The sequence below is a fragment of the Symphalangus syndactylus genome, chromosome 1, assembly GCF_028878055.3.
Source record: "Symphalangus syndactylus isolate Jambi chromosome 1, NHGRI_mSymSyn1-v2.1_pri, whole genome shotgun sequence".
In the NCBI taxonomy this organism is placed as follows: Eukaryota; Metazoa; Chordata; class Mammalia; order Primates; family Hylobatidae; genus Symphalangus; species Symphalangus syndactylus.
The window spans coordinates 87,057,640-87,082,963 of record NC_072423.2 but is presented as its reverse complement, the minus strand read 5'-3'; the positions used below and the strand labels follow the sequence as shown (position 1 = coordinate 87,082,963).

Below are 25,324 nucleotides of genomic sequence, written 5' to 3'. Positions count from 1 at the left end.
AAAGTATGCCTCTGACAGTAGGAAGGATGAGAAGTCCCAAGCCCATATTGAGATAAAATCTGCCTCTTTTTTCTAGCCTCTAGAACACCTCTAAAGTGGTGAGCTCACATAGTCTGGCATGGAATGGAAATCTCAGATAAATGGGCTTAAAGATTTATTAAAGGAAATATAATCCAGAATCCTTAAGGCAGAGAATCCAACCATTTTAAATCTGGTTGGAGGATTTGATATATACTCATGAGGTGACTATGAAATAATTTCAAAGCAGTATATAAAAATGTATGTGATTGGAGAGGGCAGGGACCTTATCTTTAGAGCTCACCTTGGGACTCCCAATGCTCAGCACAGGGCCTGATACATCGTGAGCAACACATATTTATTAGAGAGATGAATAAATAGACATCACAAACAAGTTTTCCTTAATGACTAACATCCTTTGATGGGCCAGTGTCAACAATAAAGCTGGGTAGATTGGCTCATTATGCTGTATATCTGAAAATACTAGAAAAAAATGTACGTTAGATTTAATTGTGTTGCATTTCTAATTGATTTAGCATGTGTATTGATTTATTTAAATTTTTAATTTACAAAGCCATCTTTTTTTTTTTTTTTTGAGACAGATTCTTACTCGGTTACCCAGCCTGGAGTGCAGTGGCGTGATCTCAGCTCACTGCAACCTCTATCTGCTGGGTTCAAGCGATTCTAGTGCCTCAGCCTCCTGAGTAGCTGTGATTACAGGCGTTGCCACCATGCCCAGCTAATTTTTGTATTTTTAGTAGAGACGAGGTTTTGCTATGTTGCCCAGGCTGGTCTCAAACTTCTAAGCTCAGGTGACCTGTCTGCCTCGGCCTCTCAAAGTACTAGGATTACAGGCATGAACCACTGCGCCCAGCCCCATTTGTCTTTTGAATAAGCTGCACCTTCACATTGTACACAAATCAAAAGTGCAAAAAGCTTGCACTGAACTGTTTCCTTCTCAGCTCTGCACCCTAGCCATCCAGTTCTGCCCCACTGGAGATAGGCAGAATTTCCTGTCTCTTCTATATCTGTTCAGAAGTATTCTGGAAGATACCAGTGAAGAGATAGAGATGTAGGTGTAGATGTAGTTATATTGTATTTTTACTTATTTGTCATAATTAATGTCAGTCACTTCGTTCAGACCTTTCAGACACTAACCTTCTGAACACTAACCTCTTGAATATTAACTGACATATATTAGAGGAGGAAGGACGTCTGTCAGATGATCAAAATGTCTCGAAGGAAAATGAGCATTTTGATTGGTGACAATGTGATGTTATAACAAGCAGTAAAAGTAGGATAAGTAGAGGTCTTAAGGCAGACAGTAACAGGTCACATTCAGGAGATGAAGAGCCCAGCTGTCCTGAACAACAGAGGCCTTTTACAACGTAGTATTAATAAAAGATGAAATTGGGAAAGATAAAAAGGGAGGACAGTGGATGGGAGGCTTCGAATGTCTGTCTGATGAGTGAAGACTTGATGTGGCGGCAATGGAGAGCCATTGTAGTTTTCTGATGAGTGAAGTATTCTGTAGATAGATGGTAGCAGTCGCCCAGCTGGAAAGGAGGAGAGAGAGCCAGAATCAGGTTATGAGGTTATGAAGGGTCAGTTAGCCTTTTTTTTTTTTTTTTTAATTTGAGGATACTTTTTTGAATGGTTTATAATAATTTTGAGCTTTTGCTTAAATAATTCCAATCCATCAACAAGTCTTATCTGACCACTTCTCACCACCTTCTCCTGTAACACTGATCTAAGTCATTATCTGATAATCTCCTTGTCACTCTTGCTTGTCCACACTTAATTCTCCACTCAGCTACCACAGGGATCCTCCAGATTCCTTCACTCCTGTGCTTGAAATCCTGCAATGGCTCCCATCACCTTGGAATAAAACCCAAGCGTTTACCATGAGGTTCCTATGTGATCTTTGCCTCTCTCTCCATCACCTTCTCCTGCCGTGTTCAATTTCACTCCCTCTGCTCTAGCCCTACTGACCTCTTCGACTTTTCTTCTAATGTGCCAAGCCGTTTTATTCCTCAGGGCCTTCCCTCCCCCTAGAATGCTTTTCCCATAAATGTCAATATTTCTGAGTCCCAAGTATCTACTCAAATATTACTTCCTTAGAGGGGCTTTCTTTGATTATTACCTCCATCTAAATCAATTCTTCTCACCATCTTGCTGTGTCCCTTCTATCTCTCTCTATAACTTATCTCTGTCTGACATTACAACATATATTTATTTGTTTAATTATTTATTGTCTATCACCCACAGAATGCAATTCCATGAGGCCAGACACTTGGTCTGTCTTAATCCTTGCTTTAATCCAAGTGCTTAGAGCAGTGATTGGCACAAACCAGGTATTCAACAAATATTGTCAAATAAATGAGTAAAAGGGAGATGTGACTAATTTTTGAACTGGGGTCATCCTAAGATCTTCAAAGGGTATGATCCTCATGTACTAAATTTCCTACATTAAGATTTACAAATATAAAATTAGTCAGATTTTATTTGGCCTGAGGAGTTTAGGATGAAAGGGAGATGAAAAGATTTTTATTGGTGTTGAAATTTTAGATTCTTCCAATGTCTTGCAGGAAGTTTGGGGAAAGGCTAAGAGATCAGTCAGTAGAGGTGAATTTATAGAGTCATTAGAAGATGCCAGTGAGAATAAAAATACATGAGGCTGATTCTGTTCTTGGTTCTTCCCTTGGGCCAGGTTGCAGTGAGAGCAGATGCTGGCAAGAAGCACTTACCAGACAAGCAGGATCACAAGACCTCCCTAGACTCAATGCTTGGGGGTCTGGAGCAGGAATTGCAGGACCTTGGCATTGCCACAGTGCCCAAGGGCCATTGTGCATCCTGCCAGAAACCGATTGCTGGGAAGGTGAGATGGGCTGAAATTTTGGTCCTATAGCCTTCTTTGTCTCTCTCTGTCTCATCAAGGATTGCTCTTTCCCCTTATATTTTAAGATATTTTAGTTAGCATTAATAATTACTAATCACAGTGCTCTGGCTACTGAGCTAAGTGCTTTACAAGTATTTCCTCATTTAATGGTCACATCAGCCCTTCAAGAAGAATGATTACTCCCTTTGTAAAGATGAGGAAACTGAGGACTCAGAGACATAAATGGACATGTCCAAGGCCTAATAAGAGGTAGAGGTAAGATCTGAAACCAGGAGACTCTCTCCCGAGTTTGAGTTCTTAACCATTTTTCTGTACTGCCTTTACTGAGATGACCTTTCTCACTGCTCCCTTTGTTCAAACATTCCCAGTCTAAATTGATTGATTACAATTTTCAGCTGAACTCAGCTGTAAGTCACAGCTGCAAACTCCTGTTCTGCATCGTCCTTCACCAAAGCTATGATAAAAGGCTTTGGACCTGACTGCATGGGGCATGGAATAAAGTGTTCAAACTAGAGGAATAAAAACTATCATTTGGCCTTTTCCTCTTCCAGGGGTCCCTTCCACACCAAGGCTACAGTTACAACTTCTCTGTCATCAATGTGCTCTATGTTGTTTCTGCCACCCCCTGTGGCAGTGGAGTGGTTGCGAACATTTACAGGCTTTCATCACAGTGATCAGTCCCGGAAGCGGGCATCCTTTTATTATCAATCCATAAAGCACAGACAACAAATGGCCTTAGGTGGAACCTAGGTCTAGGCCTCAGTGTTGTATAATTCCAGGGGTGTTGTCTACAAGGGGTACAGTGTGAAGAGTGCTCCCTAGAGTTGTGCAACCTATAGGCTGTAGAGCACTCAACTGGCCTCCTGTGTCAGGCTTCATTTCACTCCACAGGTGATCCATGCTCTAGGTCAATCATGGCATCCTGAGCATTTTGTCTGTACTCATTGCAAAGAAGAGATTGGCACCAGTCCCTTCTTTGAGCGGAGTGGCTTGGCCTACTGCCCCAACGACTACCACCAACTTTTTTCTCCACGCTGCGCTTACTGCGCTGCTCCCATCCTGGATGTAAGTAAATCCCCACTCCTCTCCAGCTTTCAGTCACTCATTTAGAACCAGAGTCATGCTTTACAACTCTGCATCATTATAATGTCTGTGTGTTCCCTTTCCAGAAAGTGCTGACAGCAATGAACCAGACCTGGCACCCAGAGCACTTCTTCTGCTCTCACTGTGGAGAGGTGTTTGGTGCAGAAGGTATGACCCATCTTGACAGGCTGTATCCCACATCCCAGTGGGTAGTTAGAAGACCAGCAACACCTTTCCTGGTAGTCACGGGAGTCCTGGTTCCTATCACTACTATCGAAGTGCCCATTTCAGTACTAGATACCATCCCTCCCTACCTTTCTCCAACATTTATAATTTCCCTTTAAATTGATTTTTTAAATCACAGAAATACAAATGCATAGTTTAAAAACTCAAATATTACTTCAAGGGTAATATTGAAAAAACCTTTTCTTGTTGAATATTGAAGAAGTCCCTTTCTCATCTCCAAATCCAGTTCTCCTCTCCAAATTATTTTAGCTGTTTCTTCTGATATTTACTAATGTTTTGTTGTTGTTGTTATTGTTTGTTTTTTGAGGCGGAGTCTCACTGTGTTGCCCGGGCTGGAGTGCAGTGGTGCGACCTCTGGTGCGATCTCGGCCCACTGCAACCTCCACCTCCCAGGTTCAAGCGATTCTCCTGCCTCAGCCTCCTGAGTAGCTGGGACTACAGGCACTTGCCACCATGTCTGGCTAATTTTTGTATTTTTAGTAGGGACAATGTTTCACCATATTGGCCAGGCTGGTCTTGAACTCCTGACCTCGTGATCCGCCCGTCTTGGCCTCCCAAAGTGCTGGGATTACAGGCATGAACTACTGCGCCTGGCCTGCTTATGTGTTTTAAATAATAACTTATATTGTTATAGATTGTTTTATTTTTCCAGTTTTAACCATTATGTATTGACTGTCTAAGAGGGAAGATGAGATTTAGAAATGTTATTATTACCCCACTCACTCCTAACATACTTCCCCTCCCCTGTTTTTTCAATATATAATTATGTCATAATTACAGGTTAGATCAGTATTAAGTGTGCATATGTCGACAATCATAGAATACTGCTCACAAGTAAACCATGTAGCAAACTGACTACACTAGAGTCTGGATTTTAGAGTCAGACTTCCAGGTTCAAATCTGGGTTGTGGTATTTGTTCAAGTCATTTAACATCTCTGTACCTCACTTTCCTCCTCGGTAAAATAGTCCTAATGGAATTGCCTACCTTATAGGGTTGTTATGAGGATTTAGAGACAATACAGGCATGGTATTTAGAATAGTGCCAAGCACACGGAGGTATAGTAATGTTAATATTATTATCACAGTGTCCTTTTGGTATAAATTCATTTTTTTCTAAAGTTAACATTTGAATCCTTATTGAAATTGGCTTAGTTTGTATTGCACTTATCACTAAGTTATGCAACGGAACTGTGAAATTCTTTTCAAAATGGCCAACTACATCTGACAATAAGTCAGTTTCTTCCTTTTTTTTTTTTTTTTTGTGGAGATATCCCTCCAGGAGACTTTCCTCCTCCTGAATCAACATGAAATGATTTCTTCCTGCTGAGTAGCAGTCATTCTGGTTCATTAACTTAGAATTATATCTAGTAATTACTCTTGGAAATTCCTTTTATTACTTTCCTCTTTGGATGCTCTGTTTCCTGGGTCCCATGTCTATGTTTTATACATGTTACCACCTTTATTTTGGTGGGGAACATCGCCTAGTAAGTAGCTGTCTGAGAAAGAATTTTTGAGAACTTGAATATCTGAAAATATTTTTATTCTGTCATTGCCCTTAAGTTGCCTGGGCATAGAATTCTAAGTGGAAACTATTTTCCTTCATAATTCTGAAGACATTGCTTCACTGTCTTCTAGCTTCCATGATTGGCAAGTTTTTATTAAAATTTTTTTATCCTTGATCCTTTCTACATGACCCATTCTTCCCCCTTTGTATGTTTGTTTCATGTGTTTTCTGAATTGTCTTTTTTTTAAATTTCTTCTTTTTATGTTTGTTTTGAACAAATATGGAATCAGAAAGCTGCTTTACTTTGTTTTTCTCCTGTCCTTTTAGAATGAACTCAGTGGGGAAGGATTTCTCCTTTCTTATAAATAAAAGCTTGTGCAGTCCTCTGTCTTTTCTGGTTACTCTTAAAAAACAGTTCTAAATATAAAATCAATTTAAGAAACAAAACACAAAAACTAAGCCCTTAGGAAATTCAGTCTGTGTAATAGTTAAGGCTTCCAGCACTTTAAAAGTGGTAGCCACTCCCTCTCTTTTTTAGGACCTTCAAGCTGCAGGAGGCGAGGACAGGGGTATGGCCTTTCCTCTCTGAGAATAGAAGGCAGGAAGGTCTAACTTGTCTAGGATTGTTGTTAAATTGGCTTTATGCTCTCCAGGCCCAGCCAGTGTTTAGCTCTGACTTTTTTCCCTGAATTCTTTTTGGGATTAAGACAGGTCTGGCAGTGAACTCTTGATTGCCCTTTACGTGTCTTGACTGGCTATTCTTTCCTTGTCATGTTTCTTTGAGGATTTGTTTTGTAAAGATTCTTTTTTCAAGGGGCTTTCATTGTTCCCTCCTAGTGAACCCTTAGAAATTATTAACGTGGTTCCAGATCATCTCTTCCTCTCATATTTTCATAGAAGGACCATGGATAACTTACTCTTTTCTCTGACAGCCAGTGGAGTTATAATTTTTAGCTGCATGTTTCTATTCAGCTGCCATAGGCTCTTTCAGCCAAACTCATCTATGGACTTTTTCCAGGGGTAACTCTGATACCACTAACTGCATCTCACTAATGCCAAGGCATACATATCCAACTCTCTGAGTGGTCCCACTGAAGTCCCTCTTTTAACCTGAGGTTATCAAGAACTATACCTCATCTTTCTTGGTGGTGATGGGGCACTCATAGCACAGTTTTCTTCAAAGGAATCCTTCTCTCAGTTTTCCTTTTTCTTTACCTGTTTTCTCCTGAACAAGAGTGAGGAATTCCAGAATTGTACAAATAATCTTTGGCTACCTGTTCAGAGGGATGTTTTGCAGTTCAATTTGGAATTTGATATATATTACATCTTGGTGCCTTACATTTGTTTACACTGGTCTTTGCGAATACTGCTGATCCATGGTTGTCTATTACTATTTAAGAATGAGACACTAAAATGCTAATTGCAAACTCCATGGATATAGACAGAAATTGTTGACTAGTAGACTTGACTATATGGTACTCAGGTAAGATGCTGTGGCCATTTTGTTGAGTGACTTCTGAATATGACAATCTTAGGTCTTTTCTGTTGAGTCAATTATGCTAAAAAGATGTTCTCTTTGCCAGCATTCTGAGATTGAAAAAGGGGATGGGGGAATGGGCTTTTCACCATTCAGCATATCAACTTTTACTTAATTCCCATTTTTCAGTAGAGAGCTTGACTCGTTTCCTCATGTGTCCAACATCTCTGATCACTGAGACTCTCTTGTTCAATATTTACAGAAATAATCACTGCATCTTATGGTAAGATAAGGCATCTAACCTTCTAATGGTTCTTTAGACTTTCAACCAGTCCTGTTTCTAGCCTTGAAGAGTATCTCATGCATTCAGTTCCTGAGCCCCTCTGATGTTATCGTATTCAAGATGGCTTGATTTTTATTGGCCTCTCCCATCTGTGGAGACATAAGTTCCAGTTTTCTTATTTATGTTAAGCCAGTTACCCCTCTTATGACCTACTTTAAATTCTTGAAAATTTAGTTAATATCTCATCTGGTGGCATATCCTTTACTTTTTTCTCTTTCCTTATGGCTCTTTATAATTTACATAATTCCTTAACTGTCATGTTAATGATGTTTCAGGAGAGAGTAAAGAAAATCCCATGTGTTTAGGCCCTTTACTAATATGGAGACTTTCCTAAATATCAGGCATATTATTATGTATATGGTTAAAAATAATTTATATGATGCCACCACAGTCGTGACAGCAAGTTTATTCAACATTTTACCTAGTTATAGATGAGTCTCAGGTAGGTAAAGTGATTTTCTTAAAGTCACACAGTTAGAAAGTTGAAGAGGCAAGATTTCAACTTGGGTATCATTTCTGCAAGTTCCATGTTTTTTATAAAACATCACAACTGCCTTTTGACTGGAACTCAATTCTTCTTCTGCTGTTGGATCTCTTTACTTTTGTGGTACCAACACAATATGCTTTATTTGAGAATAGACCCAGATACAGTGGCGCTGACATAATCCACTAGCAAAGTGCGCTGTAGTAATTTGTTCACTGGAGCTTGCTCAGTGCTTTTTCACAAATCATTAGGTATTTCATTTCTAGATGGTATTTTACCTAAGCAGCATTTTTCATTGACACTTAATCCAAATCATATTAAAATATGTCACAATAAATTTATATTGTACTGGTAGCCATAAAAGTCTGAGAATTAGTTGAGTACAACAGTCAGCAAGTGAATACTGTATTGCCCATGGATCATTATGATGGAGAAGTTGCCTGAAAGCAGAACAACAGGACATAGGCATATTCCAAGTAGAGACATAAGTTAGATACACACACAAAAAAATATCCAATCCCCCATAGGATGACTAGAAAGCACCATTAAGGTAGCTAGTTCTCATTTTCTTGACTCAGGCCCCTTCTAGACAGACAGAGCTGACAGGGTCATTTATGGCTTTATATAAACATGAAACAACACTTAAAACATATTTATACATAGAGTCACATGACAAAAAGTGACATTTATTGATCAGAAGCTCCACTTGGGTTGTATTTTCCTTTTTATGCCTGGCTTTCTGTAAAAAGGTCTCCTGCCATATGATCAGTTCATTAATTAGGTGTCATCCTGCCTCACCCCAAGTGACATAGTCACAAAGAGTTTCTATAAAGACAGTTTAACCTCTGAGCCTCCTGGGAAATTAAATTCATCTGCATTTTTTTCATCAGTTCAAAGAATTCCTCTTTAAGGCTCAAGTCATTGGTCCTTGGCTTCCTCCCACAGGGATGAGCTCTTCAATTTCTACCTGTGTTTCTTTTTAATTGTTCATTATCCAGGTCGTGCAGGTACTCCCTAATTTCCCCTGTGGCTAAGAGCCTCACCAGAGTATAAACACTCTCCCTCTTTTTGTGGCACTTTTAATTGTCAGTATTTCTCATTCTTCCTCTAGAGGTAATTGGTCCCAGAGAGATCCTCCAAGAAAGCAAGAGCTGAAACTTTCTTAATTTATTAGATTATGAAATCCAGGGGTATCACAGCAAGTTTGGGTGATTGCTTTTGATTTCTCTCCTGAGATTTACCCAAGTTGAAACAGAGGCTGTTACTCCCCTGCTATCCCACTCTTGAAACCAGCTGTCCAGCAGATGCCTAGATAAGGGTCATTTCTCAGATAGTTGGCATGTCTTACAGTTTTCTCAAGTAATCCCTACCTGTAGGCAAGCTCAGTTTTGTGTCATTTGCTTTATGCAGCATCAGCATCACCTGGGGACTTTTAGAAATGCAAAATCTTGGGCACCATCCCAGACCTATTGAATCAAAAATTCAGGGTGGAAGACCCAGCAATCTGCATTTTATCAAGTTCCCAGATGAATAATGCACACTAAAGTTTGAGAAACACTATTATGCTACACAAAATTGAGACAGGTGGTTGCAGGTATTAGTTTTTCTTAAATAGTAGGACTTACGGTATTCAGTTTCCCTTGAATAGACCTTAGACATCATTTGACAGAGTAAATAAAAAGTAAAGTGAGCTCTTCTGTGTCTCAGGGGTTTAGAGGAAGAACACAGGACAGCATATAAAATTACTAGTTTAGATTCAGATCTGTAGGCCTCAGAATTCTGCTAAATTGTCTGCTTTTTAAAGAAAGCAAAGTTGAACAAAGCAAGGCATGTGAAAAAGTGACGAGGTAATGGAAAAACTGCAGCTGTATGGTTTGGGTCCCAACACCTAGCTGCTTCTATTGTCATGTTGTGATCTGGCTGCTATTATCAAAGCTGATTTCTAGAAATAGTGTTTTCTAGATAGTCTGCTTTACAGAACACTGTGCATGCCTTGCTTACATACTGTCTTAGTGGGGAAGAGGTAGAACTCTCATATTTACAAAATTATTGGGCTATAACATTTGTGCTCAGCTGATACTGTCAGTTCCCACAGAGAGGTCAAAGTCAGGATGCATTTAAGTTAGAGGTATGACATTGAAGTTAGGCTTTGAAGTTAGGCCTAGATTTGAATCTCAGCTCCTCTACTGACTAGTCAGGTGTAAATTCTCTAAGCTGTCTTTTCGCATTTGTTAAATGGGGCTAAAGCCTACTTCAGAAGGTTGCTCTGAAAAAATCTCATTTTAATTTAGTAGTATAGATAGAGCCTTCAGTGGAACCAGTACAATGCAGATGCTCCATAAATGGGATTGCTGATAATATAGTCTTCATTTTAGGTGTCTCTCTAAGTAAATACTAAGGAGGGATTCTTACATAAAGGTTAATCTATTTATGCATATTCTAGTCAAGGCTGAAGTGAGACTCTAAACTGCAATATACCTGGAGCAGATGATCTCAATTTTGCTATTGTAATATTTTTCTTATGTCTGCTCATCCAGTAGATATTTATTGAGCAACTACTATATATGTGTCAGGCATTATTCTAAGTACTAGGGATATAGTGACAAAAAGGAAAGTTCTTGCCCTCATGATTAATGTATTCTGGTGGAGGAGACAAACAGTAATCAAACTAGCCAACTAACTACTACCTACTCTGCATGGCGAGAGAAAGTGATTAGGTAGTATTTGAGACACAGTGGTTGAGTCACTTGTTCTCTTAAGCAGACCCCTGAGGTAAGCAAAGGACTAAGCCATTTGGGTATCTCAGGGAAGTGAGTTTCAAAACAGAGCAAATATGTCACTTGAATAAGTGCTTAAGGATTAATGAGTTAATTTTTTTGTAAGTGTAAAGACAATAAAAAGACCTTGCAGAAATTTTTGTTTTTAACTTATTACCCTATTAACCTAAAACAATACAGAAAACTTTTCCTACCAATGTTTTTCTACATTTATTCATGTATGTGTGCACACATAAGTTATTGTGTGCCAAAAATTCTTTTTTTATACTTAAGCATTTCTCCATGTTGTTTCATCATAATTTCATAATAGTTTTATAATAATTTTAACATTATCAGTTATTCCATTAGGGATTTATGTAAATAAACAGAAAATAAAATGCTATATGCCTAAAGATTTTCACTGTATCATTATTATAGTTCCAAACATTGGAAACAACTAAATGTATTAACAATAGTATCATATTTAGATTACTTCTGGTGTTTAGTAGTACTATAATAAATATCATTAAACATAATGTTTTCTTCCTTTAAATTATCTGTATTAATTAATTCCTAGGACTTAGATGTCTACATCTTTTTTAAAAAAAACCTTGATATAGATTATCAAGTGACTCTCCAAAAGAATAATATGGTTAATATTGTTACCAGGAATATATGAATATATGGATCATTCCATATATCTTCTAGTATTGAGTATATTTATTTAACACGTTTTTACTACTTAGCTAAAATTAGGAATTCAACTACTAATTAGCAAAAATTACAACTTCATTGTTTTCTTTTGAGTTTCCTGACTTACTCATGATGTCCAACATATTATTATTAAAAGTATTTATTTTGCGGCTATTTGTTGATTTGTGAGGTGCACTTGTTTTAAAAGGTTTTAAAAAACAATCACCATGAGTTTCTCATTCTCAGTGTAGCTCCATTACCTGGACATGGGATCAGTAAGCCTCAAGCCAAGAATTTTCTTTTTTTTTTTTTTTTTTGAGACGGAGTCTCGCTCTGTCGCCCAGGCTGGAGTGCAGTGGCGAGATCTAATATATGTCTTAACAGTGAAAATTTCATGTATTAAAGAGAAAGTTCTTATACCTCAGCAAATTGCTTTTTAAATGTTTTTATTATAGTACAGTCTAAACATAAATGTGCTTCCTTACCTAGCTTCAATAAGTATAAGTGTTTTGCCAGATGGATTCCTCTATTAACCTTCACCCATCCATCCACATTTTTTCTTGCTGGAATATTAAGAAGCAAGTTTAGAAGTCATGTAATCTCATCATTAAATACTTCGGCATTCATCACTTTTAGCTGAGAAGGTCTTTTTAAAAACTACCTTTAAACCAAATACAGCATGTTCTCACTCATAGGTGGGAATTGAACAATGAGAACACATGGACACAGGAAGGGGAACATCACACACTGGGGACTGTTGTGGGGTGGGGGAGGGGGGAGGGATAGCATTAGGAGATATACCTAATGCTAAATGACGAGTTAATGGGTGCAGCACACCAACATGGCACATGTATACATATGTAACAAACCTGCACGTTGTGCACATGTACCCTAAAACTTAAAGTATAATAATAAAAAAAAAACTACCTTTATGCTTAACAAATTAAGAATTCCTTATTATCATTTACAATTCCTATTCAAATTTCTAAGAAAATGTCACAGGCTTGGTTTGCTTGAATTGGGATCTCAGCAAGGTCAATGCATTGCATTTGGCTGTTTTGTCTCTCAAATTAAAAAAATTCTATTATTAGTCCTCTCTTTGCTGCTTTTTTATACCATTGATTTGTTAATGAATCCAGAACCTATATCCCATAAAATATCCCATATTCTCTATTTGACTGGCTGCTTTCTCATGATACTGTTTAACTTACTTGCCTTACTCCTGCCCCCATCTCCTATATTTTCCTTAAACTATTAATTTAGACCTAGAGATGACTAGGTTTAGGTTCAGTTTTCGGAGGTCTGGATGACAAGAATAGGTTTCAGGTGGTGGGTGCAGTATACTTCTTGTTAAATCACATCAAGAGGTGTATAATGACTGGCTGACCACTTTTATTGATACTAACATTGACCACTAAATTTAAGCAGTGTCATCCTGATCCCTCTATTTTAAAGTTCCCCATTGATGACTATTACCTAAATCCAATGGAATAGGTAGTAAAATGCTGAATTTTCTATTATTCCTTCTATATTTATTAGCTGAGTTCTACAAAAACTTTCTATCATCAGTTATTGGGTTATCTTGGAATATATCTCATACAGGAAAGGTGAGATAAGTGTTTGACACTTTCTATTAATAAGAGTAATTATAAGGGTAATGAATGGGTTCATTAACAATATCCAGTGGAGACTAATAAATTTTTATTTTTAAAAAAACATTATGAACTCATGGAGTTATATATACTTGGTATAATTTGATCTATTGAATTAGTTATTTTTTAATGCTCAAATTTTTTTATCCGAGGTCAGAAGTAGCCCCTTCAATTTAGTTACTGTATCTTTCTGATATGATCCCAGTAATCTTCCTATTTCCTTGGCACAACAAGATATATCAGGCCTATCTTGTCAACTCTGCCACATACTTGGAATCATCCATTTCTCCAAAAGGACTGCTTCATTGAGGATATTTAAAAATAAGGAGTGTTCATTATTTCTGGGATGTCACTTCTTCTAGGTTTTTCAGTGGACAGAGATTCAGATCTACTTTTTAAGGTTTTTAAATTTTATAGAGACAGGGTCTCATGCTATTTCCCAGGCTAGAGTGCAGAGGTGCTATCATAGCTTGCTACAGCCTTAAACTCCTGGACTCAAGCAATTCTCCCACATCAGCCTTCTGAGTAGCTGGGACTACAGATGTGTACCACCAGGTCTGGCTAATTTTTAAAAATTTTTTGTAGAGAGTAGGTCTCACTACATTGCCCAGGGCTTGTCTCGAACTCCAGGCTTCAACCAGTCCTCCCACCTCAGCCTCTCAAAGTTCTGCGATTACAGGCAGGAGCCACTGCGCCCGGATAGAATCTGTTGTTGTTTTTTTTTTTTTAAAGAAAAGTAAGTCATGAGTTCATACTAATATATCTGATATAGTGTAATGATAATAGTTTTTTGTTTGATTTGTTTGATTACTTGTGTCTTTTTAATGCTGGAAATCTTGCTTTCCAAAGGCATTAATATAATTATTTGCTTTATTATGCAACCTACCTGTAATAATTTCAAAAAATACATAAATATTATAAATGAACCAATTATTTTTATTGTGTGTGTATATTGTATTATTTTATTGTATATTTTTAAGGTATACAACATGATATTTTGATATACACAGTGAAATATTTACTACAGTTAGGCAAATTAACATATCCATCCTCAGTCATAGTAACCCTTTTCATGTGTATATGGTAAGAGCATCAGAATTTACTCTCAGCAAATTTCCAGTATATATAAAAACAGTTTAAGATTTCTTTGTAGCTTGTTTTGTCTTTAGATTGCATCATTAGGACTGTACACTCTGAACACTATCATTTAAAGTTACTTAAATGAACTATTTCATTTTTATTATTATTATTATACTTTAAGTTCTGGTATACGTGTGCAGAATGTGCAGGTTTGTTACATAGGTATACACGTGCCATGGTGGTTTGCTGCACCCAACAACCCATCATCTACATTAGGTATTTCTCCTAATGCTATCCCTCCCCTAGTCCCCTGCCTCCATCAGGCCCCAGTGTGTGATGTTCCCCTCCCTGTGTCCATGTGTTCTCATTGTTCAACTCCCACTTATGAGTGAGAACATGTGGTGTTTGGTTTTCTGTTCCTGTGTTAGTTTGCTGAGAATGATGGTTTCCAGCTTCATCCATGTCCCTGCAAAGGACATGAAGTCATTCTTTTTTATGGCTATATAGTATTCCATGGTGTATATGTGCCACATTTTCTTTATCCAGACTATCATTGATGGGCATTTGGGTTGGTTCCAAGTCTTTGCTTTTGTGAATAGTACCGCAATAAGCATACGTGTGCATGTGTCTTTATGGTAGAATGATTTATAATGTTTTGGGTATATACCCAGTAATGGGATTGCTGGGTCAAATGGTATTTCTGGTTCTAGATCCTTGAGGAATCACCACATAGTCTTCCACAATGGTTGAACTAATTTATACTCCCACCAACAGTGTAAAAACATTCCTATTTCTCCATATCCTCTCCAGCATCTGTTGTTTCCTGACTTTTTAATGATCACCATTCTAACTGGTGTGAGATGGTATCTCATTGTGGTTTTGATTTGCATTTCTCTAATGACCAGTGATGATGAGATTTTTTTTCATGTTTGTTGGCTACATAAATGTCTTCTTTTGAGAAGTGTGTGTTCATATCCTTCAGTCACTTTTTGATGGGGTTGTTTTTTTTTCTTGTGAATTTGTTTAAGTTCTTTGTAGATTCTGGATATTAGCCCTTTGTCAGATGGATAGATTGCAAAAATTTTCTCCAATTTTGTAGATTGCCTATTCACTCTGATGATAGTTTCTTTTGCTGTGCAGAAGCTCCTTAATTTAATTAGATCCCATTTGTCTATTTTGGCTTTTGTAGCCATCGCGTTTGGTGTTTTGGTCATGCAGTCTTTGTCTATGCCTATGTCCCGAATGGTATTACCTAGGTTTTCTTCTAGGAATTTTATGGTTTTAGGTCTTACATTTAAATCTTTAATCCATGTTGAGTTAATTTTTGTATAAGGTGTAAGGAAGGGGTCCAGTTTCAGTTTTCTGCATATGGCTAGCCAGTTTTCCCAACACCATTTATTAAATAGGGAGTCCTTTCCCTGTTGCTTGTTTTTGTCAAGTTTGTAAAAGATCAGATGGTTGTAGATGTGTGGTGTTATTTCTGAGGCCTTTGTTCTGTCCATTGATATATATATCTGTTTTGGTTCCAGTACCATGCTGTTTTTGTTACTGTAGCCTTGTAGTATAGTTTGAAGTCAGGTAGCATGATGCCTCCAGCTTTGTTCTTTTTGCTTAGGATTGTCTTGGCTATGCGGGCTCTTTTTTGGTTCCATATGAAATTTAAAGTAGTTTTTTCTAATTCTGCAAAGAAAGTCAATGGTAGCTTGATGGGGATAGCATTGAATGTATAAATTACTTTGGGCAGTATGGCCATTTTCATGATATTGATTCTTCCTATCCAGAAGCATGGAATATTTTTCCATTTGATTGTGTCCTGTGTTATTTCCTTGAACAGTGGTTTGTAGTTCTCCTTGAAGAGGTCCCTCACATCCCTTGTAAGTTGTATTCCAGGGTATTTAATTCTCTATAGCAATTGTGAATGAGTTTCACTCATGATTTTGCTGTCTATTATTGGCGTATAGGAATGCTTGTGATTTTTGCACATTGATTTTGTATCCTGAGACTTTGCTGAAGTTGCTTATCAGCTGTTGGAGATTTTGGGCTGAGATGATGGGGTTTTCTAAATATACAATCATGTCATCTGCAAACAGAGACAATTTGACTTCCTCTTTTCCCATGTGAGTACCCTTTATTTCTTTCTCTTGCCTGATTGCCCTGGCCAGAACTTCCAACACTGTGTTGAATATGAGTGGTGAGAGACGGCATCCTTGTCTTGTGCCAATTTTCAAAGGGAATGCTTCCAGTTTTTGCCCATTCAGTATGATATTGGCTGTGGGTTTGTCATAAATAGCTCTTATTATTTTGAGTTATGTTCCATCAATACCTAGTTTATTGACAGATTTTATCATGAAGCGGTGTTAAATTTTATCGAAGGCCTTTTCTGCGTCTATTGAGATAATCGTGGTTTTTGTCATCGTTTTTGTTTATGAGATGGATTATGTTTATTGATTTGTATATGTTGAACCAGCCTTGCGTCCCAGGTATGAAGCCGACTTAATCGTGGTGGATAAGCTTTTTGATGTGCTGCTGGATTCAGTTTGCCAATATTTTATCGAGGATTTTCACATTGATGTTCATCACGGATATTGGCCTGAAGTTTTCTTTTTTTGTTGTGTCTCTGCCATGTTTTGGTATTAGGATGATGCTGGCCTCATAAAATGAGTTAGGGAGGATTCCCCCTTTTTCTATTGTTTGGAATAGTTTCAGAAGCAATGGTATCAGCTCCTTTTTGTACCTCTGATAGAATTCTGCTGTGAATCCACCTGGTCCTGCACTTTTTTTGGTTGGTAGGCTATTAATTACTGCCTCAATTTCAGAACTTGTTATTGGTCTATCCAGGGATCCGACTTCTTCCTGGTTTAGACTTGGGAGAGTGTGTGTGTCCAGGAATTTATCCATTTCTTCTAGATTTTCTAGTTTATTTGCACAGAGGTGTTTACAGTATTCTCTGATGGTAGTTTGTATTTCTGTGGGATCAGTAGTGATAACCCCTTTATAATTTTTTTGTGTCTATTTGATTCTTCTCTCTTTTTTTCTTTATTGGTCTGGCTAGTAGTCTATTTTGTTGATCATTTCAAAAAACCAGCTCCAGGATTCATTGATTGTTTGAAGGGTTTTTCTTGTATCTATCTCCTTCAGTTCTGCTCTGATCTTAGTTATTTCTTGTCTCCTGCTAGCTTTTGAATTTGTTTGCTCTTGCTTCTCTAGTTCTTTTAATGTGATTTTAGGGTGTCAATTTTAGATCTTTCCTGCTTTCTCTTGTGGGCATTTAGTGCTATAAATTTCCCTCTACACACTGCTTTCAATATGTCCCAGAGATTCTGGTACTTTGTGTCTTTATTTTCGTTGGTTTCAAATAACTTCTTTATTTCTGCCTTAATTTTCTTATTTACCCAGTAGTCATTCAGGAGCAGGTTTTCAGTTTCCATGTAGTTGTGCAGTTTTGAGTGACTTTCTTAATCCTGAGTTCTAATTTGATTGCACTGTGGTCTGAGAGACTGTTTGTTATGATTTCTGTTCTTTTGCATTTGCTGAGGAGTGTTTTACTTACAATTGCATAGTCAATTTTAGAATAAATGTGATGTGGTGCTGACAAGAATGTATATTCTGTTGTTTTCGGGTGGAGAGTTGTGTAGATGTCTATTAGGTCTGCTTGGCCAAGAGCTGAGTTCAAGTCCTGAATATCCTTGTTAATTTTCTGTCTCATTGATCTGTCTAATATTGACAGTGGGGTTAAAGTCTCCCACTATTATTGTGTGGAAGTCTAAGAGTCTTTGTAGGTCTCTAAGAACTTGCTTTATGAATCTAGGTGTTCCTATATTGGGTGCATATATAATTAGGATAGTCAGTTCTTCTTGTTGAATTAATCCCTTTACCATTATGTAATGCCCATCTTTGTCTCTTTTGATCTTTGTTGGTTTAAAGTCTTTTTTATCAGAGACTAGGATTGCAACCCCTGCTTTTTTTTTCTTTCCATTTACTTGGTAAATATCCCTTCATCCCTTTATTTTGAGCCTATGTGTGTCTTTGCACGTGAGATGGGTCTCCTGAATACAGCACACCAATGAGTCTTGCCTCTTTATCCAATTTGCCAGTCTGTGTCTCTTAATTGGGGCATTTAGTACATTTATATTTAAGGTTAATCTTGTTATGTGTGACTTTGATCTGGTGATTATAATGCTAGCTGGTTATTTTGCCCATTAGTTGATACAGTTTCTTCATAGCATCTATGGTTTTTACAATTTGGTATGTTTTTGCAGTGGCTGGTACCAGTTATTTTTTTCTGTGTTTAGTGCTTCCTTCAGGAGCTCTTGTAAGGCAGGCCTGGTGGTGATAAAGTCTCTCAGCATTTGCTTGTCTGTAAATAATTTTACTTCTCTTTTGTTTATGAAACTTAGTTTGGCTGGATATGAAATTCTGGGTTGAAAATTCTTTTAAGAATGTTGAATATTGGCCCCCACTCTCTTCTGGCTTGTAGGGTTTCTGCCAAGAGATCCGCTGTTAGTCTGATGGGCTTCCCTTTGTGGGTTACCCAACCTTTCTCTTTGGCTGCACTTAGCATTTTTTCCTTCATTTTGTGTCCAAAATTGGTGGGTTCTTGGTCTCACTGACTTCAAGAATGAAGCCGTGGACCCTCACGGTGAGTGTTACAGTTCTTAAAGATGGTGTGTCTGGAGTTTGTTCCTTCTGATGTTCAGACATGTTCGGAGTTTCTTCCTTCTGGTGGGTTTGTGGTCTCGCTGGCTTCAGAAGTGAAGCTGCAGACCTCCGCGGTGAGTGTTACACCTCTTAAGGCGGTGCATCTGGAGTTGCTTGTTCCTCCCATCTGGAGTTGTTCATTCCTCCCAGTGGATTAATGGTCTTGCTGGCCTCAGGAGTGAAGCTGCAGACCTTTGCGGTGAGTGTTACAGCTCATAAAGACAGTGCGGACCCAAAGAGTGAGCAGCAGCAAGATTTATTGCAAAGAGTGAAAGAACAAAACTTCTACAGTGTGGAAGGGGACCCAAGTAGGTTGCCGCTGCTGGCTCGGGCAGCCTGCTTTTATGCCCTTATCTGGCCCCACCCACATCCTGCTAGTGGGTGCATTTTACAGAGAGCTGATTGGTCCATTTTACAGAGAGCTGATTGGTCTGTTTTGACAGGGTGCTGATTGGTGCATTTACAATCCCTGAGCTAGACACAGAGTGCTGATTGGTGCATTTACAATCCTCTAGCTAGACACAAAAGTTCTCCAAGTCTCCACTAGATTAGCTAGACACAGAGCACTGATTGGTGCATTTACAAACCTTTAGCTAGACACAGAGTGCTGATTGGTGCATTTACAATTCCTGAGCTAGACACAGAGTGCTGATTGGCACATTTACAATCCTCTAGCTAGACATAAAAGTTCTCCAAGTCCCCACCCGACTCAGGAGCCCAGCTGGCTTCGCCTAGTGGATCCCATGCCAGGGCTGCGGGCAGAGCTGCCCGCCAGTCTCGTGCTGTGTGCCCATGCTCCTCAGCCCTTGGGCGGTCAATGGGACTGGGCACTGTGAAGCAGGGGGCGGCATCTGTTGGGGAGGCTTGGGCTGTATGGGAGCCCACCGCGGGGGGGCTCGGGCATGGCGGGCTGCAGATCCCAAGCCCTGCGCCACAGGGAGGCAGCTGAGGCCCGGCGAGAATTCGAGCATGGCATGGGTGGGCCGGCAGTGCTGGGGGACCCAGCGCACCCTCCGCAGCTGCTGGCCCGAGTACTAATCCCCTCACTGCCTGGGGCCGGCGGTGCTGGCCGGCCACTCTGAGTGCGGGGCCTGCTGAGCCTGTGCTACCTGGAACTCGCGCTGTACCATGAGCACTGCATGCAGCCCCAGTTCCTGCCCGTGCCTCTCCCTCCACACCTTCCCGCAGGCAGAGGGAGCTGGCTCCAGCCTCAGCCAGCCCAGAGTAGGGCTCCCACAGTGCAGCAGCAGGCTGAAGGGCTCCTCAAGCACGGCCAGAGTGGACGCCGAGGCCCAGGAGGTGCCAAGAGCAAGCAAGGGCTGCTAGCACACTGTCACCTCTCAATTTCAACCTTGGTGAATCTGATGATTATGTGTCTTGAGGTTGCTCTTCTTGAGGAGTATCTTTGTGGTGTTCTCTGTATTTCCTGAATTTGAATGTTGGCCTGTCTTGCTAGGTTGAGGAAGTTCTCATGGATAATACCTGAAGAGTGTTTTAAAACTTGGTTCCATTCTCCCCATAACTTTCAGGTACACCAGTCAAATGTTTATTTGTTTTTTTCACTTAGTCCCATATTTCTTGGAGACTTTATTCATTCCTTTTCATTCTTTTTTCTCTAATCTTGTCCTCTTGCTTTATTTCATTAAGTTGACCTTCAATCTCTTATATCCTTTCTTCTGCTTGATCGATTCAGCTATTAATACTTGTGTATGCTTCACAAAGTTCTCGTGCTGTGTTTTTCAGCTCCATCAGGTCATGTATGTTTTTCTCTAAACTGGTTATTCTAGTTGGCAATTTGTCTAACCTTTTTTCAAGGTTCTTAGCTTCCTTGCATTGGGTTAGAACATGCTCCTTTATAAAGCTTGAAGGAGTTTGTTATTACCTACCTTCTGAAGTCTACTTCTGTCAGTTCATCAAACTCATTCTTTGTCCAGTTTTGTTCCCTTGCTGGTGAGGAGTTGTGATCCTTTGGAGAAGAGGCATTCTGGTTTTTGGAATTTTCAGCCTTTTTGCGTTGGTTTCTCCCCATCTTCTTGGATGTTTCTACGTTTGGTCTTTGAAGTTGGTGACCTTCAGATGGAGTGTCTGAGTGGATGTCTTTTTTGTTGATTTGATGCCATTCCTTCCTGTTTGTTAGTTTTGCTTCTAACAGTCAGGCTTCTCTGCTACAGGTCCACTGGAGTTTGCTGGAGGTCGACTCTAGACCCTGTTTGCCTGGGTATTAGCAGCAGAGGCTGCAGAACAGCAAAGATTGCTGCCTGTTCCTTCCTTTGGAAGCTTCATCCCAGCAGGGCACCCACCAGATGCCAGCTAGAGCTCTCCTGTATGAGGTGTCAGTTAGCCCCTACTGGGAGGTGTCTCCCAATCAGGAGACACAGGGGCCACAGACCCACTCAAGGAAGCAGTGTGGCCCTTAGCAGAGCTCGAACCCTGTGCTGGGAGATCTGCTGCTCTCTTCAGAGGTGTCAGGCAGGGATGTTTAAGTCTACTGAAGCTGTGCCCACAGCCACCCCTTCCCCTGGGTGCTCTGTCCCAGGGAGATGGGGGTTTTATCTATAAACCCCTGACTGGGACTGCTGCCTTTTTTTTTCAGAGATGCCCTGCCCAGAAAAGAGGAATCTAGAGAGGCACTCTAGCCACAGCAGCCTTGCTGAGCTGCGGTTGGCTCCACCCAGTTTGATCTTCTGAGTGGCTTTGTTTACACTGTGAGGGTAAAACCACCTGCTCAAGCCTCAGCAATGGTGGACACTTCTACCCCCACCAAATTCTAGCATCCCAGGTCGAGCTCAGACTGCTGTGCTGGCAGTGAGAATTTCAAGCCAGTGGATCTTACCTTGCTGGGCTCCATGGGGGTGGGACTTTCCGAGCCAGACCACTTGGCTCCCTGGCTTAAGCCCCCTTTCCAGGGAAGTGAACAGTTCTGTCTTGCTGGCATTCCAGGCGCCTCTGGGGTATGAAAAACAAAAAACAAAAAAACTCCTGCAGCTAGCTCAGTGTCTGCACATACAGCCGCCCAGTTTTGTGCTTGAAACCCAGGGCCCTGGTGGCGTAGGCACAAGAGGGAATCTCCTTGTCTGCGGTTTGTGAAGACCATGGGAAAAGCACAGTATCTGGGCCAGGGTGCACTGTTCCTCACGGCAGTTTCTAATGGCTTCCCTTTGTTAGGAGAGGGAGTTCCCTGACCCCTTGTACTTCCCGGGTGAGGTGACACCCCACCCTTCTTTGGCTCACCCTCAATGGGCTGCACCCACTGTCCGATCAGTCTCAATGAGATGAAGTGGTTACCTCAGTTGGAAATGCAGAAATCACCTGCCTTCTGCGTCGATCTCGCTGGGAACTGCAGACCTGAGCTGTTCCTATTCGGTCATCCTGCCAGCAATCTCCAAATTATTGATTTTATTGCTCATGTCATCAGTTTGATATACAGTTAATTTTCTTCAATTTGATTCAATTTTTTAGGGATTCATATTTTTCCATTTTAATTTTTTTACTTTTTTTTTTCTGAGACAGTCTCACTATCTCCCAGGCTGGAGTGCAGTGGCGCAATCTTGGCTCACTGCAAGCTATGCCTCCTGGGTTCACGCCATTCTCCTGCCTCAGCCTCCCAAGTAGCTGGGACTACAGGCACCTGCCACCATGCCCGGCCAATTTTTTGTATTTTTAGTAGAGACGGGATTTCACCATGTTAGCCAGGATGGTCTCGATCTCCTGACCTCATGATCCACCCACCTTGGCCTCCCAAAGTGCTGGGATTACAGGTGCAAGCCACTACGCCCGGCCAATTTTTTCACTTTTTAATTATGTACAACAATAATTGAAACCATACATATACTTAGGAGCTCCTTGTATTAGCTATGTTTTTCTGGAATATAATTAGCAAATATTTTCTTCAGACTGTTCTTTGTTTATGGTGATTTTTTGACGTGTAAGTCATTCAGATATATTTTTATGTAGCTAAATTTATTAATACTTAACTTGCTTTTGGAATTTGGGCTCTATTTATAACAGTTTTTCTATTTCCACATTAAAGAGGAATACATCATTAATGACAAGATATGAAATTCAAATGCACACATTAAAAAAACCCTAAGTATCATTAGCCTTTCGGGAAACACAAATCAAAACTACCATGAGATAACATTGTATAGATAGATAACATCCATTTGATTGATTAAAAAGGAAATATATGGATATATCAAGTGATGTAAAGAATGAGGAATAAATGGGATTTTCATACACTGCTGGTAAACAATAAAAATAATATACCCACACAAAAAATAAAAAAAGAGGAATACATCTATTTTTAATTCAAATATATGGTATGAGTCATTGTGTTTAGATCTTGCATCCATTTGGAAATTATTATTTAGTAGTATTTTATTTTAAAATATCAGACACTTTTTTTCTTCCCAGATGCTGTTTTAGATATTAGAGATATAATGGTGACAAGATCAACAATATCTAGTTTCTCTCAGAGCTAATGTTCCTGTAAGGAGAGACAGACCACAAAGATGATTTTAGATAAAGGTAAATGCCATAAAGACAATGAAAGAAGATGATGTGACAAGGAGGGACTGAAGAGATGCCTCTCTGATAAGATGATATTTGAGTGATTCTTGCATCACATGAAGAGGGCAACTATATCAGGCTCTGGGACAGAACTATCCAAGCTGAGGGAATACTTAGTACAAAGGCACTAAGGAGAAATAGCCCCTAACACTTATTAAATGTTTACTATGACCCAGACACAATGCCAAAACACTTCATCTGCATTATCTCATTTATTTCTTACAACTACCCTTTGAATTAGGTAACGATAATCATCCTATTTTGAATATGAGGACACTGAAATTGAAAGGGCCTCCTCTCAGTCTCCAGTGTAGCTTTCAGGGCTCAACCTGCAACAGTGAATTCCTGATTTTATCTCTCCAGGCTTTCATGAGAAGGACAAGAAGCCATATTGCCGAAAGGATTTCTTAGCCATGTTCTCACCCAAGTGTGGTGGCTGCAATCGCCCAGTGTTGGAAAACTACCTTTCAGCCATGGACACTGTCTGGCACCCAGAGTGCTTTGTTTGTGGGGTCTGTATAATCACTTTTCTTTTGGACTTAGGGAAAATCAAGGGTTCTCCTCTCTGAGAGGAAGAGCTGCAGTTAGTGAAAGGGTTCACAGTCCTGAATGAGGAATGGATGTGGGCATCCTAAAGGAGAAATGAGATACAGATCCATTTGCTTGTCTGTTTTGCAAGCGGGCAATCTAGTCTCCGTTTGTCAAGAACCTGAGGGAAATTCCTGTAGCTGGCAGGTAACTGGCAGGAATTTCAAGGCTGAAAATTTTACTTTGCTGACATTTTACCTCTTAACATTTGCGTTCCTTTTCTCTCTCTTCTCTCTACCCCTAGGACTGCTTCACCAGTTTTTCTAGTGGCTCCTTCTTTGAACTGGATGGACGTCCATTCTGTGAGCTCCATTACCATCACCGCCGGGGAACGCTCTGCCATGGATGTGGGCAGCCCATCACTGGCCGTTGTATCAGTGCCATGGGGTACAAGTTCCATCCTGAGCACTTTGTGTGTGCATTCTGCCTGACACAGTTGTCGAAGGGCATTTTCAGGGAGCAGAATGACAAGACCTATTGTCAACCTTGCTTCAATAAGCTCTTCCCACTGTAATGCCAACTGATCCACAGCCTCTTCAGATTCCTTATAAAATTTAAACCAAGAGAGGAGAGGAAAGGGTAAATTTGCTGTTACTGACCTTCTGCTTGATAGTCTTATAGAAAAAGGAAAGGTGATGAGCAAATAAAGGAACTTCTAGACTTTACCTGACAAGGCTGATAATCTTATTTTTTAGGCTTCTATACAGTTAATTCTATAAATTCTCTTTCTCCCTCTCTTCTCCAATCAAGTACTTGGAGTTAGATCTAGGTCCTTCTATCTAGTCCCTCTACAGATGTATTTTCCACTTGCATAATTCATGCCAACACTGGTTTTCTTAGGTTTCTCCGTTTTCACCTCTAGTGATGGCCCTACTCATATCTTCTCTAATTTGGTCCTGATACTTGTTTCTTTTCAAGTTTTCCCATTTCCTTGTGGCTCACTGTCTTACAATCACTGCTGTGGAATCATGATACCACTCTTAGCTCTTTGCATCTTCCTTCAGTGTATTTTTGTTTTTCAAGAGGAAGTAGATTTTAACTGGACAACTTTGAGTACTGACATCATTGATAAATAAACTGGCTTGCAGTTTCAATAACTCATTGTCATATTTGTTTGGGAGATAAACTTTCTGCTTCCCGTGTTATATACTAGGCACTATGTACAATTAAGATTATATCATACCTCTTGTTTCCTTCCATCCAATGCACACTTTAAAAATTTTAATCGGAAGA

The 25,324-nt window shown here is 39.6% G+C and overlaps 1 protein-coding gene across 10 annotated transcripts in view; it reads left to right on the top strand.

Annotated features, from left to right (window-relative positions):
* LPXN (leupaxin) overlaps positions 1–25,188 on the top strand; it is a 50,177-nt gene extending 24,989 nt beyond the window's left edge. For 9 of the 10 annotated variants that reach the window (XM_063628340.1, XM_063628405.1, XM_063628384.1 and 6 more), the window contains 5 exons: positions 2,729–2,896; positions 3,809–3,982; positions 4,087–4,168; positions 23,867–24,015; positions 24,336–25,188. In XM_063628340.1, the coding sequence (XP_063484410.1) occupies positions 2,729–2,896; positions 3,809–3,982; positions 4,087–4,168; positions 23,867–24,015; positions 24,336–24,605 (843 nt within the window). In that variant the 3' untranslated portion in view covers positions 24,606–25,188. The remainder of the gene's footprint in view (positions 1–2,728; positions 2,897–3,808; positions 3,983–4,086; positions 4,169–23,866; positions 24,016–24,335) is intronic. The other variant, XM_063628604.1, reaches the window with a different exon arrangement.
* The last annotated feature ends 136 nt before the right edge of the window (positions 25,189–25,324 follow it).